General features: G+C 32.8%; 1 protein-coding gene and 1 long non-coding RNA gene across 4 annotated transcripts in view; one reads left to right on the top strand and one right to left on the bottom strand.

The window, feature by feature from the left end:
• Positions 1-22,307, bottom strand: part of LOC136026062 (unconventional myosin IC-like) — a 137,024-nt gene that overhangs the window by 5,512 nt on the left and 109,205 nt on the right. For all 3 annotated transcript variants that reach the window (XM_065702248.1, XM_065702249.1, XM_065702250.1), the window contains exons 17-19: positions 14,674-14,801; positions 10,589-10,801; positions 1,944-2,044 (exon numbers count right to left, since the gene is read on the bottom strand). In XM_065702248.1, the coding sequence (XP_065558320.1) occupies positions 1,944-2,044; positions 10,589-10,801; positions 14,674-14,801 (442 nt within the window). The remainder of the gene's footprint in view (positions 1-1,943; positions 2,045-10,588; positions 10,802-14,673; positions 14,802-22,307) is intronic.
• On the top strand, positions 15,877-18,082 carry LOC136026074 (uncharacterized). Its single transcript, XR_010617199.1, has 2 exons — positions 15,877-16,656; positions 17,455-18,082. It is a non-coding gene; the product is annotated as an uncharacterized LOC136026074 (long non-coding RNA).

Here is a 22,307-nt window from a genome sequence, read left to right as displayed (position 1 = left end):
ATACTCGGAAGGAATACTACTAATAGCAATTGCTAGTCGTAAACAATGGGCAATTTTTATAACTTAAAGACCATTCCTCTGGGCCTGTGGGGGGGGATAATGTTATATCCAAACTTATTTCTATGCGTAAACAATGGGCAATTTTTATAACTCAAAGACCATTCCCCTGGGGCTGTGGGGGGGGGGGGTAATGTTATATCCAAAGTTATAGTTATTGGGCATTTTAACTATGATGAACAAAATGACTTTCTCAAAATTTTAATTGGACGAGTTTGGGGAAAAGGGTTGGGGAAGGGGCCTAGTTGCTCTCCAATCTTTTTGATAACTTAAAAAGCGCACTTGAACTTCTAATTTCCGTTCGAATGAGCTTCTCACAACATTCTAGGACCATTAGGTCAACGCGATCACCCCTGGGGAAAAACAAATAAACACGCATTCGTGACCTTTCTTCTGACAAAAATACAAAATTCCACAATTTTGCAGATTGAAGCTTGAAACCTCTACGCTGATACTCTAAAACCTCCGATACCTCTTTCGAACCTCGGATCAACTGAATCTGATGCCCTGGGGCCGTGGGTGGGGTAATGTTATGTCCAAAGTTATAGTTATTGGGCATTTTAACTATGATGAACAAAATGAGTTTCTCAAAATTTTAATTGGACGAGTTTGGGGAAAAAGGGGTGGGGAAGGGGCCTAGTTGCCCTCCAATCTTTTTGATAACTGAAAAAGCGCACTTGAACTTCTAATTTCCGTTTGAATGAGCCTCTCACAACATTCTAGGACCATTAGGTCAACGCGATCACCCCTGGGGGAAAACGAATAAACACGCATCCATGACCTTTCTTCTGGTAAAAATGCAAAATTCCACAATTTTGCAGATTGAAGCTTGAAACCTCTACGCTGATACTCTAAAACCTCCGATACCTCTTTGAAACCTCTGATCCACTGAATCTAATGGTGTGATTTCATTAAAATCCTGTGACTTTTAGGGGGTGTTTACCCCTTTTTTAAAAATAAGGCAAATTTTATCAGGCCCTTTGATGGGCAAGATTAAACTCAATGAAACTTATATATTTGAAATCAGCATAAAAGTTCGATTCTTTTGATATGTCTATTGGTATCAAAATTTTATTTTTTAGAGTTTCGGTTACTACGGAGCCGGGTCGCTCCTTATTTACAGTTCGTTATCCCGAACTGTTTGACATATATTCGTAGCTCCACCTATTATTTAATTCAAGTTCATTTTTTGGAATGCTTATGTTGACTTATAGCTACTGTAGGTTATAAGCCTGCTCTAGTCTAAAGGAAAACCGAGGAAAGATGAGACAGCTGAATATATTTATTTGTCTGAAGAAACATGCAATTACTTTGTTTGATTATCTGAACTATTTATCAACAAAAGAATTTATTTTCTACAGGAAAGAAATGTAGAGTCTACAAACTGGTTTATAAGTAGAAGTTTGACAAAAATACAAACAACACCAGCCAGGAGTTAGTGTTGTTATTTGAAGGCAAAGCACAAAAGCGTCACATGCATCACAAAATTCAAAATATAGATATTCAGTCAAATAGGGTGCAAATACTAGATCTAAGCTAGGAATTTTCCTTTGGGTGGAGGTAATGCAGACGTACGTTGTGAACAAATTTTTCAGGCGCAATAAAGATAGTATTCAAAAATATATTTTGAATATTGGGAAGGGAAGAGGTGGGTTCTGGTGATGGAGATGCCTGGGAGCTTCCTATGTGCATTGCCCCACACAGAACATCCCCCCCCCGTCCATTCACAGAAATACCAAATCATGGGCTAAAAACCAGCATGTTGAGATCCAGAAACCCAGGTCACTGATAAGTCCAGAAACTAGTCCGAGTTCAAAACAATGAAGAAAGTCTTAGTAATTAGAAGCTATATATTACAGTCGGAAGTGAATAAGATGAAGCCATACCTTGACGTGTCTTCGATTGCAAGCAGTTCAGGGTTCTTTGAAATGTCAATTAGGTAGGTCAGTGCTTCAAATACAAAGTCACAAGATAGAATGAGATCACCCTAGAAAAAAAATATGTTAGCAATTAAAAATTCTATATATATATATATATATATATATATATATATATATATATATATATATATATATATATATATATATATATATATATCTATATATATAAAAATAAGTTGTCTGTGGATCTGTGGATCTGTGGATCGTGGATCAGGTGACGTCACCTGAAAAAACTGGATCAGGTGACGTCAAAACTGAAAAAACTAAAAAAGGCAAAAACTACAAAAAAAACTAAAAGCTAATAAAAAAAATAAAAAAGCTAAAAAACTAAAAAAACTAAAAAAAGGCAAAAACTACAAAAAAAACTAAAAACTAATAAAAAAGCTAAAAAACTAAAAAAAGGCAAAAACTACAAAAAAAAACTAAAAACTAATAAAAAAAATAAAAAAGCTAAAAAACTAAAAAAACTAAAAAAACTAAAAAAAGGTAAAAAACTAAAAAAACTAACTACAAAAAAAACTAAAAACCAATAAAAAAAATAAAAAAGCTAAAAAACTAAAAAACTAAAAAAAGGCAAAAACTACAAAAAAAACTAAAAACTAATAAAAAAGCTAAAAAACTAAAAAAACTAAAAAAGGCAAAAACTACAAAAAAAACTAAAAACTAATAAAAAAAAAAGCTAAAAAACTAAAAAAACTAAAAAAACTAAAAAAAGGTAAAAAACTAAAAAAACTAAAAACTAAAAAAAACTAAAAAAATGGAAAAAACTGAAAAATAAGCTAAAATAAAGGTAAAAACCAATAAAAAACTAAAAAAAAACTGAAAAAACTAAAAAAAGGCAAAAACTACAAAAAAAACTAAAAACTAATAAAAAAAGTAAAAAGCTAAAAACTAAAAAAACTAAAAAAACTAAAAAAAGGTAAAAAACTAAAAAAAATAAAAAATAAAAAAAACTAAAAAAAAGGAAAAAACTGAAAAATAAGCTAAAATAAAGGTAAAAACCAATAAAAAACTAAAAAGAAAAAAAGGAAAAAACTAAAAAAAATTTTCATCTAAAAAACTAAAAAAAACTAAAAAAGGTAAAAACTAAAAGAACTAAAAAAGAAAAAAATAAATGACGACACTCAAAGAGAAAGCGACCAGGACAAAAGGAATGTTCGATTAGCAATCAACAAAGCACCGGGACACAGGGAGTATAAATGACGACCAGGACATAAGTAAAAAAAAAAACTAACAAAACTAAAAAGAAGGTAAAAACTACAAAAAAACTAAAAAGAAAAAAAACTAAAAACTAATAAAAAAACTAAAAAAATCTAAAAATCTAAATAAACTAAAAAAGAAAAAAAAAAGGAAAAAAATAAAGGAGAAAAACAAAACTAAAAAACGAATGTATATACAGACCGGGACACCGGGATACAAATGACGACCGGGACACAGGGAATATAAATGACGACCGGGACACAGGGACACAACTACAACGGGGACACCGGGGGAAACAGGGGGATATAAATGACGACCGGGACACCGGGACAGGGAATGGTCGATTAGCAATCACCATCAACAAAGCTCAAGGGCAATCATTAGAATCATGAGGTATAGATCTGAATACAGATTGTTTTCCCATGGACCATTATATGTTGCATGTTCAAGAGTCGGTAAACCTGACAATCTATTTGGATCAGGTGACGTCACCTGAAAAAACTGGATCAGGTGACGTCAAAACTGAAAAAACTAAAAAAAGGCAAAAACTACAAAAAAAACTAAAAACTAATAAAAAAAATAAAAAAGCTAAAAAACTAAAAAAACTAAAAAAAGGCAAAAACTACAAAAAAACTAAAAACTAATAAAAAAGCTAAAAAACTAAAAAAACTAAAAAAAGGCAAAAACTACAAAAAAACTAAAACTAATAAAAAAAATAAAAAGCTAAAAAACTAAAAAACTAAAAAAACTAAAAAAGGTAAAAAACTAAAAAAACTAACTACAAAAAAAAACTAAAAACTAATAAAAAAAATAAAAAAGCTAAAAAACTAAAAAACTAAAAAAAGGCAAAAACTACAAAAAAACTAAAAACTAATAAAAAAGCTAAAAAACTAAAAAAAACTAAAAAAAGGCAAAAACTACAAAAAAACTAAAAACTAATAAAAAAAATAAAAAAGCTAAAAACTAAAAAAAACTAAAAAAACTAAAAAAAAGGTAAAAAACTAAAAAAACTAAAAACTAAAAAAAACTAAAAAAAGGAAAAAACTGAAAAATAAGCTAAAATAAAGGTAAAAACCAATAAAAAACTAAAAAAAAACTGAAAAAACTAAAAAAAAGGCAAAAACTACAAAAAAAACTAAAAACTAATAAAAAAAGTAAAAAAGCTAAAAAACTAAAAAAACTAAAAAAACTAAAAAAAAGGTAAAAAACTAAAAAAAATAAAAAATAAAAAAAAACTAAAAAAAAGGAAAAAACTGAAAAATAAGCTAAAATAAAGGTAAAAACCAATAAAAAACTAAAAAGAAAAAAAGAAAAAAACTAAAAAAAATTTTCATCTAAAAAACTAAAAAAAACTAAAAAAGGTAAAAACTAAAAGAACTAAAAAAGAAAAAAAATAAATGACGACACTAAAAGAGAAAGCGACCAGGACAAAAGGAATGTTCGATTAGCAATCAACAAAGCACCGGGACACAGGGAGTATAAATGACGACCAGGACATAAGTAAAAAAAAAAACTAACAAAACTAAAGAGAAGGTAAAACTACAAAAAAACTAAAAAGAAAAAAAACTAAAAACTAATAAAAAAACTAAAAAATCTAAAAATCTAAATAAACTAAAAAAGAAAAAAAAGGAAAAAAAATTAAGGAGAAAAACAAAACTAAAAAACGAATGTATATACAGACCGGGATACAAATGACGACCGGACACAGGGAATATAAATGACGACCGGGACACAGGGACACAACTACAACGGGGACACCGGGGGAAACAGGGGGATATAAATGACGACCGGGACACCGGGGCAGGGAATGGTCGATTAGCAATCACCATCAACAAAGCTCAAGGGCAATCATTAGAATCATGAGGTATAGATCTGAATACAGATTGTTTTCCCATGGACCATTATATGTTGCATGTTCAAGAGTCGGTAAACCTGACAATCTATTTATATGCAAAGACAATGGGACAGCAAAGAATGTTGTATATTCGCAAGTTTTACGTAGTTAAAACCATATATATATATATTTATATATATATATATATATATATATATATATATATATATATATATATATATATATATATATCTATATTCACAGGTGGGACATAGGGACACAACTACAATGGCGCGTAACTATTATGGCGCGTAACGACTTACGCGCGAGGGGGGGCTTGGGGGGGGCGCGAAGCGCCCCCACCAACTAGGTGTTGGGGTGGCGCGAAGCGCCACCCCAACAGCTAGTATATATATATATATATATATATATATATATATATATATATATATATATATATATATATATAATATAGTACCAGGAGCCCGGTGGCAAGGGCACTCGGCATACGGTAGGCTTCTATATATGGATTCTCATTGTCGCTTGTCTTCTAACCGCAGATAGTTTGAACCTTTTCTTGATGTCATGGCGTTACCACAGGTTCGATGCAGCCACTCTGTGCCAAAAATATGAATTCTTTTCTTAAAATCCTATTTAGATCGTTCTTATGGCCAGTCATCGCTGTTCCTGGTTTTCCGACCGTAGATTTCATTGGCGATTTTTGTTCATCTTTACCTCAGAAAGATTTTCCACGCCTTTTTCTTTAGCAGTTTAGATTCATACATCATCTCATTCGATTTCATTCTTTTCAATTCATCTCTAATTTTGTTTAATTTCATCTCATTTAGATAACAAACACGTTTTTTCCAGTTTTAGCTACAGATCACTGTTCAAAATTTCGTTTACAATTCAATGTGATTCTTGCTGTCGTTTGTACCGTGTTTTTTTCTTTAGCTGTTGCGATTCTCACTCTCACTAGTTTTCTAATCACATTTATCTGTGCTCCGTTTTTATCATTAAGCCTTTTAGACATCAGAAATTAAATAAAAAAATTTTTTTTTTTTTAGCTGAAAGTAAGGAGCGACATTAAAACTTAAAACGGAAAGAAATTACTCCGTATATGAAATGGGTTGTCCCCTCCGCAATCCCTCGCTCTTTACGCTAAAGCTTTTAATTGTTTTAAAAAGTAGAATTGTGGCAAAGAGTCAAACTTTAGCGCAAAGAGCGAGGGATTGCGGAGGGGACAACCCATTTCATATACGGAGTAATTACTGTTCGTTTTAAGTTTTAATGTCGCTCCTTACTTTCAGCTAAAAAAATTATTTTTTTTTTATTTAATTTCTGAACGTTTTTGAATTAATGCATGTTTGGTTTTGGCTCTCCGCACATAAATTATCAAAATGAAATTTGTATATTAATTCTTTTTTTGGCTAAATGGCTTTCTCCTAGTTTTGATCAGAAGATTATGAGAAATAAGGGGTGGAGAAGGAGGCCTAGTTGCCCTCCAATTTTTCGGTTACTTAAAAAGGCAACTAGAACTTTTAATTTTTAACGAACGTTTTTATTAGTAAAAAATATACGAAAACTTTTCATTTCCGTTAGAATGAGTCCTCTTGCAACATTCTTGGACCACTTGGTCGATACGATGACCCCTGGGAAAAAAAAAACAAATAAACACGCACCCGTGATTTGTCTTCTGGCAAAAAATACAAAATTCCACATTTTTGTAGATAGGAGCTTGAAACTTCTACAGTAGGGTTCTCTGATACGCTGAATTTGATGGTGTCATTTTCGTTAAGTTTCTACGACTTTTAGGGGGTGTTTCGCCATATTTTCTTAAATAATGCAAATTTTCTCGGGCTCGTAACTTTTGATGGGTAAGATGGTTTAAACTTAATGAAACTTACATATTTAAAATCAGCATTAAAATTCGATTCTTTTCATGTAGCTATTGATATCAAAATTCAATTCTTTAGAGTTTTGGTTACTATTGAGCCGGGTCACTCCTTACTACAGTTCGTTACCACGAACTGTTTGATTTAAATCACTCTAAATTAGAATTAATGCCCCTTTAAATTTAGGTTTTTGTTATCAGACCTCTAACTTTTGTATTGGCTTGTTTTTTATTATTAGGAAAAACATAACACAAAACCTTTTTTTTTTTTTTTTCTTTTTTTTTTTTAAGAGGCTTATGCAGTATCAAATTCTTGGATAACGTCCTTATAAACTCTAATGTCTTTACTTATAGCTATTTCATCACTTGGAGCTTTTATAAAATGTTGAACGAGGACTTTTGGCCCGGCTTGTCATTTGTAGTTATGAAGTACATATCGCCGAAACTTTATCGGGGTTGGAGTGGAAGCTAGCAGCCCAGGAAGAGATTTTATTTAACAAAGGCATGGTAAGATGTAGGGGGAGTTTAGGGGGTGATAGTAGTTCGAAGCGACAATGCTGTCAGAATGTTAGAACAGAATGTCAGAACAGTTAGAATGCGACACAAGCGACAATGAAGATCCATATATAGAAGCCTGCCGCGTTGGAGTGCCTAGCTGACCCTCCACGTGTTGCTGTGGCACACGGCTGTTGCATTGGTGATTTCTCTTTTCATAATATATATATATATATATATATATATATATATATATATATATATATATATATATATATATATATATATATATATATATATATATATATATATATATATATATATATATATATATACTAGCTGTTGGGGTGGCCAACAGCCACCCCAACACCTAGTTGGTGGGGGCGCTTCGCAACCCCCCCCCCCCCAAAACCCCCCGCGCGCGTAAGTCGTTACACGCCATATTAGTTACGCGCCATTGTAGTTGTGTCCCTATGTCCCACCTGTGAATATAGATATATATATATATATATATATATATATATATATATATATATATATATATATATATATATATATATTTTTAACTACGTAAAACTTGCGAATATACAACATTATTTGCTGTCCCATTGTCTGTGCATATAAATAGATTGTCAGGTTTACCGACTCTTGAACATGCAACATATAATGGTCCATGGGAAAACAATCCGTATTCAGATCTATACCTCATGATTCTAATGATTGCCCTTGAGCTTTATTGATGGTGATTGCTAATCGATGATTCCCTGTGTCGCCGTCGTCATTTATACATCCCCCTGTGCCCCCCGGCGTCCCCGTTGTAGTTGTGTCCCTGTGTCCCGGTCGTCATTTATATTCCCTGTGTCCCGGTCGTCATTTGTGTCCCGGTGTCCCAGTCTGTGATTTTTCTTTGAGGGTCCCGGGCGTCATTTAGATTCCTTGTGTCCCGGTCGTCATTTGTGTCCCGGTGTCCCAGTCTGTATATACATTCGTTTTTGAATTGGTCTTTTTTTAGGTTTTAGTTTTTTTACCTTTTTTAGTTTTTTTAGTTATACCTCATGATTCTAATGATTGCCCTTGAGCTTTGTTGATGGTGATTGCAAATCGAACATTCCCTGTGTCCCCGTCGTCATTTATATATCCCCCTGTGCCCCCCGGTGTCCCCGTTGTAGTTGTGTCCTTGTGTTCCGGTCGTCATTTATATTCCCTGTGTCCCGGTCGTCATTTGTGTCCCGGTGTCCCAGTCTGTGATTTTTCTTTGAGGGTCCCGGGCGTCATTTAGATTCCTTGTGTCCCGGTCGTCATTTGTGTCCCGGTGTCCCAGTCTGTATATACATTCGTTTTTGAATTGGTCTTTTTTTAGGTTTTAGTTTTTTTTACCTTTTTTAGTTTTTTTAGTTATACCTCATGATTCTAATGATTGCCCTTGAGCTTTGTTGATGGTGATTGCTAATCGAACATTCCCTGTGTCCCCGTCGTCATTTATATATCCCCCTGTGCCCCCCGGTGTCCCCGTTGTAGTTGTGTCCTTGTGTTCCGGTCGTCATTTATATTCCCTGTGTCCCGGTCGTCATTTGTATCCCGGTGTCCCGGTCTGTATATACATTCGTTTTTGAAATGGTATATGATGAAATAAATTTTTGTATTTTTCCCTTTTTTTCTTTTTAGTTTTTTTTTGGTTTTTACGTTTTTTAGTTTTTTTTTAGTTTTTTTCTTTCTTTTTTCTTTTAGTTTTTTTTATTTTTATTTTTTTTAGTTTTGTTTTTCTCCTTTATTTTTCATTTTTTTCCTTTTTTTATTTTTTTTTATTATTTTTTATTTTTTAGTTTTTTAGTTTTTTAAGTTTTTTAGTTTTTTTATTAGTTTTTTATATATAGATAGATAGATGTGCCGGTGTCCCGGTCGTCATTTGTGTCTAGATGTCCCGGTCTGGAATTTCGTCAGTCGAAAACATGACGTCAGTCGACACACAAACATGACGTTAATCGACAGACCCACACACACACAGACAACTTATTTTTATATATATAGATAGATAGAAGATATATATATATATATATATATATATATATATATATATATATATATATATATATATATATATATATATATATATATATATATATATATATATATATATAACATAACTGGCTATACATGACCTTTTATATAAAAAAAAAATGTGTTTGATATAATACATATATAACTGATATAAATACATATATAACAAATTAAGACAATCAAGACAACTAGGATGATTTTCAGGCAGTTGAAAAAACGAAGCAAAGAGACGAAAACAGATATTTCCACCAGGCCTCCTGCCAAATTACCCTCCAAACCCGAACAAATTATTCTCAGCTAAATATTTCAATAGCTTTGGGAAATTCATACAATTTACCATTTGTTACATGGATTTTAAACTTTACAATATATCAGATAATTAGTTTTTGGACTTCCTATCCGTAAAAAGAAAGACAAAAACAGAACAAGGTTACATGTTTTCCAAATAACTGCAAAGTGAATTTTTTTTTATTGAAAGGAACAAATTACCAAAAATAAAATTACGCAAGCAAATGACTGGTGCAGTTTATTGGTTTTCTACAATGCAGGGCATAATGATACCATTTGATCGTGATATTGCTTATTTACTATAGCAATTGGTTGAAGAGACAACGAAGTTGTAAAAAAAAAAAAATATGTAGCTATTTTTTTTCAAAAACTATCCCAAGAATCTTTGTCAAAGTACAAAGTTACGATGTACAACGTAAAAATCAACCAAGCACCTTTGCAATAAAACATACAAAAATGGAAAAGGAAGACTTAATCCATTTGACACCTGAGAGTCTAAATCAATTATGTGCACATAAACCTTATTGATCACTTTTCTTAATTTAATTATTATATTTTTATTTATTAATAAAATTGTTTAAGTCTTCTAAATATATATAGATTAAATACATTTATTCTAATGTATTAAATTAATTTGGTTTTATAAATAAATATAAAAAAATTATAACTATATAAAATTTGCATTTATTAATTCAATTTTATTATTTATCACATAAAAATTAGCGATTACTCAAAATATTTTTTGCAGTGCTGATGCTCTTAAAGAAAAAATAAAATGTTTAAAAAAAATAATTAGTTTTAATCTAATACGCAGCCACTTACTTTATCTTTTTTCAGCTCTTCAGGGATATTTACAAGGACAAGGCCATCTTTCATCTTTGTAATTCGAACTCGAACCAACTGCTTAAAATTCAAACGGTGCTTGGTTTTAGCATCTTTAGCGTCTAAGAGATAAAGGGCGGAGTCAGTCAGCGCTAAAATCCTCTCACGCGGTTTGTATCCATGGCGATCGTATTTTACAACAGGGCAAACATACTATAAGAAAGAATAAAAATAAAATTCACCTTTTTCAATTGATTTCTAGAAAACGACTACCCTGAGCACATAATAATCCAAAACCAAACAAATAGCAAAATACATTTGGTAAGCCCCTTCCCATCCGACAAGGCATTGCGGCTGTGCCACTGAATATATTTGGTGCAAAGCAAAAGACAATATGGTGATGTAAATCTCACACTAGAACTTTTAGAGAACAACCCTCAACAGTGTTGCCAGACGAAAAATATTTACGTCATTTCAGCTATTCTTATAGGGGGTTACGCATCGGATTATTTAGATATGTATGTTTTTAGGCAAAATTTTTGAGAAGTTGCACTTTCGGCACATTTTTCCCCAAAAATATACTTTCGGGAAGTTTTTGATTTTACGGCTATTTTATCTTATGCTGGGTATTTGTTAAAAACCGAACGCTGAACCTCAGTTGAGCATTGCAGGTGAACCAACAAGATTTTTAGGCTTGAAAATTCCTCAGATGAATATCAAATAGAGAAAACCCAACAACAATACCAATGTAGTAGTATTTCTATGCTTTTATCGTTTTCAAGTTACCATCATCATTCACAAAAACAGTTTATTTTGGTTTTTAAACATTTGAAAGGGTAGCAGCTAAGGTTTTGATTTGTTGCCAAACCTATCGTTTTGTAATCCTACATTTTATATAAACATTGTAGGATTGATTAATCTATTGCGGTCGAAATAAACCCTTAAGAAAATATTATACAATAATCAGTTAAGTGCTAATCCTTATATAAACTATTATATTCGTTAGAATTGAAAGCACAATACTTTTGATCTAGCGAGTGACTGCTACAGTACAGGCAGTACAAACAAGACTCTCGGTGCCAAGGCTGCAAAGCGTTGCAACAACTCTGGCCCCTGGGTTTCAGGTGCGGAACAACGCTTGCGACTATGTTTCTCGGTTAAAAACCTGTTTGTCCGCTTCACATTTGTCACTGGCTTTGCACAGAATAAACATTATACAATATGGAACATTTGGTTCAGAAATAGGACATATCACAGCGCACAAAGCGAAGCTTCCCTTTGCGGAAATCGTAATAGCTTCAGTTGATACTTGGCAGTTTGTCGTTGCGCCCGCGTGAAGGCGCGTGTCCCAAAATCCTTATCTGTTCCAAAAATCTTTAATGGAAAAGGTAGCAATTTTCCATAGTGTTGTTTATACTGTGTTTGCTATGGAAGGACGCAATTCATCTTACGAGAGAGAGCAAGGATAACCTAAATTTACACAAGTATCTTATATGGAACTCTATATCCATCATTTCTGTTTTGTTTGCCTACGAGGCGGCTATAAATTGACTTCATAGCCAATTCACTGATAATCTATGGATTATCAGTGAAAGGGTTATTTTAAGGATACGAAAAAACAAGATATGAAGGTTTTAAGGAGAAAGGCAACAAAATTTGACGCGACTCATAAGCTCATATGCCACTTGCTTCTGGGAGAAATATTCTGTCTAATATTAGAGAATTAATGGCAACGATTTAATGGAAACACCCGAAATCGCAATTTTAATTGCTGACCAGGTTGGACTGAATTCCACCTAGTAATGAGGCCGAAATAATTGAAAATCCTGTCCTTCTCCTAACATAGACCAAATTCATTGTATCCAAGGATCTGGCGCGTACGCAAGGGGGGGCCTTCGGGCCCAGCCCCCCCCCCGATATTTTTCGAAATGTTTAATTTCCCCATAGTTTCTTGGGATTTCTGGCAAAAGTAGGACATTTTTTAAGAATCTAGATACATGTATCAAGCTTTTTTTGGGATTGGAATTATCTGATCAAGTCACTGCCCAATTATTAACCCATTTTCTGTCTAACTTTTTACCCTCTTTAAAGTAATTAGCGATTGTACTGTTATTTTGTTTTGTAAAAGGAGTTTGCTTTCCACAGCAAAATAGAATTATCCTTGATACTATGGCGTTTTCAGGATAAAGTACAGCTTTTAATGGATCAATTTTGGAAACTATCATTTTTCATTAAAATCTACGTTTTTGCAATAGAAGAATTACCTCCACAGCACTCATATTGTACTATTAACCCAAAAATTTCCCTTTCAGTGGGATATAATAGATTAATCACTGGTTCTAAATCGCTATGAACATAACCTTAGTCTAAAACGTACTTTTGAGGCCTCAGTCTCCTTCCCCCATCCGCTACAATATTACTGATTAAAGTTAATCTGTATTTTCCGATATACGTGCTTTTTGCATTTATTTAGTTACTATAAAAAAGTGCTACTTTATATCTGCTGTTTCGAAGGTTTTGCCCCCCCCCCCCCCCGAAATAAATTCCTGCGTACGCGCCTGCCAAGAATAGTACAAACATGAGCCTAGTCTTGAGTCTCATCAATGTTCTCTTTTCATCAAGCGTCATTTTCTGGTAAGTATTCAGATGAAAAATATTAAGGAGATCCACTTGCAGAATTATGACAAATCGGGACTAAAATTTCAACTGCTACTACTGAACAACTTTGGCTGAGATCCAACAAGCCTTTTGAATAAAAATGTAAAAACTGGATTCCTCTTTCTCACGGAAGTTATATTGATCTTGGACCCTTGAAAGACTCAGAAAGGACATTTTTTTGGACCTTTCATGAGGATTTACTGATATACAGCAGTAACTTATGGTAAGGGTCATAATGGTAAGAATTTCGCTATCCCCTTCCCATACACAAACTGAACTAGATCAGGACAGAAAAAGGAAATTACCTTTCATTTCCTCCAATTTTGTTAGATCCGACAACGCTCCAGTAAATGTCAACTCCCTTCCTTCATTTCCTACAGAGTGGCCGGGAGTAGAGCCTCAACTGCCAAAGTAGAACACTAACTCACCAGAAAGCAGTCTGCTTTATGTCCTGAATGCATAAATGTGGTTTTTACCATCTGCCACAGATACACTCTAAGTTTGAACGACTTATATTAGGTTTGATTGTGATGTCTTGATGGCGACCATTTAGGAAACCCTTCCTTCAGCAGGGGTGACAATCAGCGGAGACCCAAAAAAGGCGCAATTAGTGTACTTATATTTACTTTTGATTAAGTTTGGTTTGGAATCAAGTACTTCTAGCTGGATGTCCTTAAAAAAATAATCTGTAGATTCCACTTTCCTCCGTCACAAATATCAGATCATGATTGGATACCCAAAATGCATAAGAGACGCTAGATCACACAAAAGTTGGTCGAAAAATAGACAATTCTTCTAGTAGATACTCTTATCAGATGAAACTTCTCGTTTATCACAATGAACAGTTTGACAAGGACTCCTCTAGTCTGAGAGTTTGACAAGGACATAATTTAGGTTCAAATACAAGCAGTTTTGACCATGAGTTCTCATAAAAAAAATATTGGCTACCAAATTTCAAGCGTCAATTTTTTTAATTGTTAAATGGTCAAATTCAGGCCAGAAATGGCAAGTTTGTTTACGATACATGACCAGCGTTGCCAACGCGGTACAATTGTACCATTTTTGGTAAAAACGGTACAATTAAAGAAAGTGGAATCTATGTGCCATTCACAGAAGGGCATATCCAGTATCGTTCTAGAGTGGGGGGGGGGGGTGACGAAAAATGCTTTTAAAATTGCATCAAATATCTGTTTATATGCATTTTACTTAAGTTTTTGCCAGTTGAACAAAAATTTTGGGGGAGGGGGTTCAAAACCAGGACCTCCCTGAATACGGCCTTACATAGACATATCTATCATTATTCCTACTTTCTTTATTTTTTAAAAATTTCTCATAAACCCATTCCTCGTTTACAAACTAACACGGAAAAATTTCCTTTATATTAAAAATAATACTTTTGAACAAAGTTTAATAAGTGTGATACTTACTATCAGGTTTTCATTCGGTGGTTTGATTCCATTTTCAAAGTTAGCTTTGAATACGGTATTCTGCTCATTTGAAAGACGATTCGTTTTGAACCAAACTGTGATTGTCTGCGTGTATCCATTCTTCTTACCTGCAAATGAAAGGAAACCTTGTAATGTGTAATTCATTACAGCATTAGAGCAAATACAAAGACCAGTTTAATAGCTAAAGATTCAATGAAGATATTTCGGGTCTTATCATAGTTGCAGCGGTGGTTGAGGTAGTAATTAACAAGCACGTCCCATAGTAACAAAAAAATAGCCCGAAACCCCCCAAAAAGTGATGTCAGATCGAAACATAAAGTACATCATTGGAATCACCTTGGCCGAAATCCCTTAAAAGGAAACTTACAGTCCCTTGGCTTGAACAACAAGGAAAATCCATTGGCTTGAGAAACAAGGAAATGTTAAATTTCAGCAAAAAAATGTTAAAGCGGCATTACGCTCCTGAGCTTGCCTGAAAAGCAGATTAAACAAGCAGCTTGTTATCGAAGCAAGTAGCCTTAGTCCCACTGGTTGTTAGCTCTTCAAGGTGGTCGGAGGGATTCAAGATGAAAGGATAGTGTTGGAAAAGGAACTTAACTCGAAAACAGTCGTTACAAATTCGGTTTACACCAATGCTTAGAAGAAAGGAAATGTAGATGAGAATTTGATCTTAACTAAAGCTGAAAAGGAACATTCTCTAAAGAAATCAACGTCAGTCAGTGCTGCATCTCAGTAGGAATTTTCTCCAAATTCCTGATATCATAATAGCTTAATGATACTATCCAGATACCATGAATATTCACAAGAAACCTCTCCATGCCCTCAGGCACTTGCACCTCCTAAATAATTTGACGAATAAAAGTTTATATGGTTGACTATAAATGTTTATACATGTTTATCTTATCAATATCGCTTTAGATGTCTAACAAAATTTAAAATAGTTGTATCACTTTCAAAAATGGAACACAAAGTTTTAATTTTGTTATCAAAACCACAAAAAGTATCAATAAATTAAATGATTTCATCTTTGGCATGAACGTCCAATTGACAAAGATTTCAAGAACTGATCCCTGTTTATCAGTTTCCATCTCTGATGATCCTCGAGATCGACTTCGAGGAAGCGACACATCTGAAAAATCTTTTCATTCAACTTCTGATTCTGGCATTAAATACCATTATCTATATATATAAAAATAAGTTGTCTGTCTGTCTGTGGATGTGTGGATGGATGTGTCAGGTGACGTCATGGAAAAAACTAAAAAAAGGCAAAAACTACAAAAAAACTAAAAACTAATAAAAAAAAATAAAAAGGCTAAAAAACTAAAAAAACTAAAAAAAGGTAAAAAACTAAAAAAAACTAAAAACTAAAAAAAAAACTAAAAAAAAGGAAAAAACTGAAAAATAGAAGAGAAAAAGAAAACTAATAAAATTTTAGGCTAAAAAAGGTAAAAAACTAAAAACTAAAAAAAAACTGAAAAAACTAAAAAAAGGCAAAAACTACAAAAAAACTAAAAACTAATAAAAAAAAATAAAAAGGCTAAAAAACTAAAAAAACTAAAAAAAACTAAAAAAAGGTAAAAAACTAAAAAAAAACTAAAAACTAAAAAAAAAACTAAAAAAAAGGAAAAAACTGAAAAATAGAAGAGAAAAAGAAAACTAATAAAATCAAGAATAAAAATAAAAAAAAAATAAAAAAGATAAAAACTAAAAAAAAAAGTAAAAAGAAAAAACGAAAAAAAACTAAAAAAGCTATAAAAAAAAAGGTAAAAACCAATAAAAAACTAAAAAAAAACTAAAAAAGGTAGGAACTAAAAAAGAAAAAAATAAATGACGACACTCAAAGAGAAAGCGACCGGGACAAAAGGAATGTTCGATTAGCAATCAACAAAGCACTGGGACACGGAGTATAAATGACGACCAGGACATAAGTAAAAAAAAAAAACTAAAAAAACTAAAAAGAAGGTAAAAACTACAAAAAAACTAAAAAGAAAAAAAACCTAAAAACTAATAAAAAACTAAAAAATCTAAAAATCTAAATAAACTAAAAAAGAAAAAAGGAAAAAAATAAAGGAGAAAAACAAAACTAAAAAACGAATGTATATACAGACCGGGACACCGGGATACAAATGACGACCGGGACACAGGGAATATAAATGACCATACATAAGCCATAATGATCAGGACATAAGTAAAAAACATAAATGACGACCGGGACACAGGGACACAACTACAACGGGGACGCCGGGGGGCACAGGGGGATATAAATGACGACCGGGACAGGGAATGGTCGATTAGCAATCACCATCAACAAAGCTCAAGGGCAATCACTAGAATCATGAGGTATAGATCTGAATACGGATTGTTTTCCCATGGACCATTATATGTTGCATGTTCAAGAGTCGGTAAACCTGACAATCTATTTATATGCACAGACAATGGGACAGCAAAGAATGTTGTATATTCGCAAGTTTTACGTAGTTAAAAACATATATATAATATATCTATCTATATTCACAGGTGGGACATAGGGACACAACTACAATGGCGCGTAACTAATATGGCGCGTAACGACTTACGCGCGCGGGGGGGCTTGGGGGGGCGCGAAGCGCCCCCACCAACCAGGTATGACGACACTCAAAGAGAAAGCGACCGGGACAAAAGGAATGTTCGATTAGCAATCAACAAAGCACCGGGACACAGGGAGTATAAATGACGACCAGGACATAAGTAAAAAAAAAAACTAAAAAAACTAAAAAGAAGGTAAAGACTACAAAAAAACTAAAAAGAAAAAATAAACTAAAAACTAATAAAAAAACTAAAAAATCTAAAAATCTAAATAAACTAAAAAAGAAAAAAAATAAAAAAGGAAAAAAATAAAGGAGAAAAACAAAACTAAAAAACGAATGTATATACAGACCGGGACACCGGGATACAAATGACGACCGGGACACAGGGAACATAAATGACCATACATAAGCCATAATGACCAGGACATAAGTAAAAAATATAAATGACGACCGGGACACAGGGACACAACTACAACGGGGACGCCGGGGGGCACAGGGGGATATAAATGACGACCGGGACACCGGGACAGGGAATGTTCGATTAGCAATCACCATCAACAAAGCTCAAGGGTAATCATTAGAATCATGAGGTATAGATCTGAATACGGATTGTTTTCCCATGGACCATTATATGTTGCATGTTCAAGAGTCGGTAAACCTGACAATCTATTTATATGCACAGACAATGGGACAGCAAAGAATGTTGTATATTCGCAAGTTTTACGTAGTTAAAAACATATATATAATATATCTATCTATATTCACAGGTGGGACATAGGGACACAACTACAATGGCGCGTAACTAATATGGCGCGTAACGACTTACGCGCGCGGGGGGGCTTGGGGGGGGGCGCGAAGCGCCCCCACCAACTAGGTGTTGGGGTGGCGCGAAGCGCCACCCCAACAGCTAGTATCTTTATATAATTCTCATTATTCAAGCATATATTATAAATATGGATGTTTTGTCAAATAAAAATTCAAGGTCTTATAAATATCATTTTAGGTGTCTGACAAAAATTTAAAATAGTTGTATCAGTTTCCAAAATGGAACAAAGAATTTTAATTTTCTAATCTAAATCATAAAAAAAAATCAGTAAATTAAACGATTTTACCTTTGGCATGAACGTCCAATAGACAAGGATTTAAAGAACTGATCCCTGTTTATCAGTTTCCATCTCTGATGACCCCCAAGATGGAGTTCGAGGAAGTGACATATCTGAAAAATCTTTTAATTGGACTTCTGATTCCGGCATTGAATACCATTATATCTTTATATAATTCTCATTCTTGAAGTATATATTAATTACCATGGATGTTTTTTCAAATAAAAATTCAAGATCTTATCAATATCGCTTTAGGTGTCTTACAAAAGTTTAAAATAGTTGTATCAATTTCCACAATGAAACATAGAATTTTAATTTTCTTATCGAAATGATGAAAAACATAAACAAATTAAACAATTTCACCTTTGGCATGAGCGTCCAATTGACAAGGATTTCAAAAACTGATCCCTGTTTATCAGTTTCTATCTCTGATGATCCTCGAGATGGACTTCGAGGAACCGACACATCTAAAAAACCTTTTAATTCGATTTCTGGTTCTGGCATTAGATACCATTATATCTTTATATAATTCACAGTCTTGAGGTATATATTATGAAATAGCTGATGGGGTGGAGTTTCGCGCCACCCCAACACCTAGTTAGTGGGGGCGCTTCGCACCCCCATGCCCCCCCCCGCGCGTAAGTCACTACGCGCCATATTAGTTACGCGACACTGTAGTTGTGTCCCTGTGTCCCACCTGTGAATATAGATATATATATATATATATATATATATATATATATATATATATATATATATATATATATATATATATATATATATATATATATATATATATATATATATATATATATATATATATATATAATTGTCCATGGGAAAAACACTCCGTATTCAGATCTATACCTCATCATTCTAATGATTGCCCTTGAGCTTTGTTGATGGTAATTGCTAATGGAACATTACTGTGTCCCCGTCGTCATTTATATATCCCTCATATATATTCTCATTATTCAAGCATATATTATAAATATGGATGTTTTGTCAAATAAAAATTCAAGGTCTTATCAATATTATTTTAGGTGTCTGACAAAAATTTAAAATAGTTGTATCAGTTTCCAAAATGGAACATAGAATTTTAATTCTCTTATCTAAATCATAAAAAATATCATTAAATTAAACGATTTTACCTTTGGCATGAACGTCCAATAGACAAGGATTTAAAGAACTGATCCCTGTTTATCAGTTTCCATCTCTGATGATCCTCGAGATGGACTTCGAGGAAGTGACATATCTGGAAAATCTTTTAATTGGACTTCTGATTCTGGCATTGAATACCATTATATCTCTATATAATTCTCATTCTTGAAGTGTATACTAATTACCATGGATGTTTTTTCAAATAAAAATTCAAGATCTTATCAATATCGCTTTAGGTGTCTTACAAAAATTTAAAATAGTTGTATCAATTTCCAAAATGAAACATGGAATTTTAATTTTCTTATCAAAATCATGAAAAACATAAATAAATTAAACAATTTCACCTTTGGCATGAGCGTCCAATAGACAAGGATTTCAAGAACTGATCCCTGTTTATCAGTTTCCATCTCTGATGATCCTCGAGATGGACTTCGAGGAACTAATACATCTGAAAAACCTTTTAATTCGATTTCTGGTTCTGGCATTAAATACCATTATATCTTTATATAATTCACAGTCTTGAGGTATATATTATGAAATAGCTGATGGGGTGGAGCTTCGCGCCACCCCAACACATAGTTGGTGGGGGCGCTTCGCGCCCCCCATGCCCCCAGCGCGCGTAAGTCGCTACGCGCCATATTAGTTACGCGACACTGTAGTTGTATCCCTGTGTCCCACCTGTGAATATATATATATATATATATATATATATATATATAAAAATAAGTTGTCTGTGTGTGGATCTGTGGATCAGGTGACGTCATGTTTGTTCGCATATGACGTCTGAATTATTTCACACTAATACAAAAGAAGAAAAAAACTAAAAAAGGTAAAAACTACAAAAAAAACTAAAAAGAAAAAAAAACTAAAAAAGCTAAAAAACTAAAAAAAACTAAAAAAAGGTAAAAATCTAATAACTAAAAAAAAACTGAAAAAAATAAAAAAAGGCAAAAACTACAAAAAAAATAAAAACTAATAAAAAAACTAAAAAAGCTAAAAAACTAAAAAAAAACTAAAAAAAACTAAAAAAAGGTAAAAAACTAAAAAAAACTAAAAACTAAAAAAGAAAAAAACTAAAAAAAAGGAAAAAACTGAAAAATAAAAGAGAAAAAGAAAACTAAAAAAATATGAATAAATATATATAAAAATAAGTTGTTTGTGGGTTATGTCTGTCTGTCTGTCTGTCGAGTGACGTCGTGTTTGTCCGCATATGACGTCTGAATTATTTCACACTAATACAAAAGAAGAAAAAAAAACTAAAAAAGGTAAAAACTACAAAAAAAACTAAAAAGAAAAAAAACTAAAAAAGCTAAAAAACTAAAAAAAACTAAAAAAAGGTAAAAAACTAAAAACTAAAAAAAACTGAAAAAACTAAAAAAAGGCAAAAACTAAAAAAAAACTAAAAACTAATAAAAAAACTAAAAAAGCTAAAAAACTAAAAAAACTAAAAAAACTAAAAAAAGGTAAAAAAAAAAAAAAAACTAAAAACTAAAAAAGAAAAAACTAAAAAAAAGGAAAAAACTGAAAAATAAGAGAAAAAGAAAACTAAAAAAATATTAATAAATATAAAAAATATAAATATAAATATAATATAAATTAGCAATCAACAAAGCACCGAGACACAAATGACGACCGGGACACAGGGAGTATAAATGACGACCAGGACATAAGTAAAAAAACTAAAAAAACTAAAAAAATGGTAAAAACTACAAAAAAACTAAAAACTAATAAAAAAACTAAAAAATCTAAAAATCTAAATAAACTAAAAAAGAAAAAAAAGAAAAAAGGAAAAAAATAAAGGAGAAAAACAAAACTAAAAAACGAATGTATATACAGACCGGGACACCGGGATACAAATGACGACCGGGACACAGGGAATATAAATGACGACCGGGACACAGGGACACAACTACAATGGGGACGCCGGGGGGCAGGGGGATATAAATGACGACCGGGACACCGGGACACAAGGAATATAAATGACGCCCGGGACACTCAAAGAGAAATCACAGACTGGAACACCGGGACACAAATGACGACCGGGACACAGGGAATATAAATGACGACCGGGACACAGGGACATAACTACAAAGGGGACGCCGGGGTGCACAGGGGGATATATAAATGACGATGGCGACTCAGGGAATGGTCGATTAGCAATCACCATCAACAAAGCTCAAGGGCAATCATTAGAATCATGAGGTATAGATCTGAATACGGATTGTTTTCCCATGGACCATTATATGTTGCATGTTCAAGAGTCGGTAAACCTGACAATCTATTTATATGCACAGACAATGGGACAGCAAAGAATGTTGTATATTCGCAAGTTTTACGTAGTTAAAAACACACATATATATATATATATATATATATATATATATATATATATATATATATATATATATATATATATATATATATATATATATATATATATATATATATCTATCTATATTCACAGGTGGGACATAGGGACACAACTACAATGGCGCGTAACTGATATGGCGCGTAACGACTTACGCGCGCGGGGGGGCTTGGGGGGGGGCGCGAAGCGCCCCCACCAACTAGGTGTTGGGGTGGCGCGAAGCGCCACCCCAACAGTTAGTATATATATATATATATATATATATATATATATATATATATATATATATATATATATATATATATATAAGTTGTCTGTGTGTGTGTGTGTGTCGAGTGACGTCATGTTTGTGTGTCGAGTGACGTCATGTTTTCGACTGACGAAATTACAGACCGGGACATCGGGACACAAATG

Source organism: Artemia franciscana, chromosome 4 (assembly GCF_032884065.1).
Source record: "Artemia franciscana chromosome 4, ASM3288406v1, whole genome shotgun sequence".
NCBI classification, from domain to species: domain Eukaryota; kingdom Metazoa; phylum Arthropoda; class Branchiopoda; order Anostraca; family Artemiidae; genus Artemia; species Artemia franciscana.
Note: the sequence above shows the minus strand (reverse complement) of the source record. Positions and strands in the feature narration are given on the sequence as shown.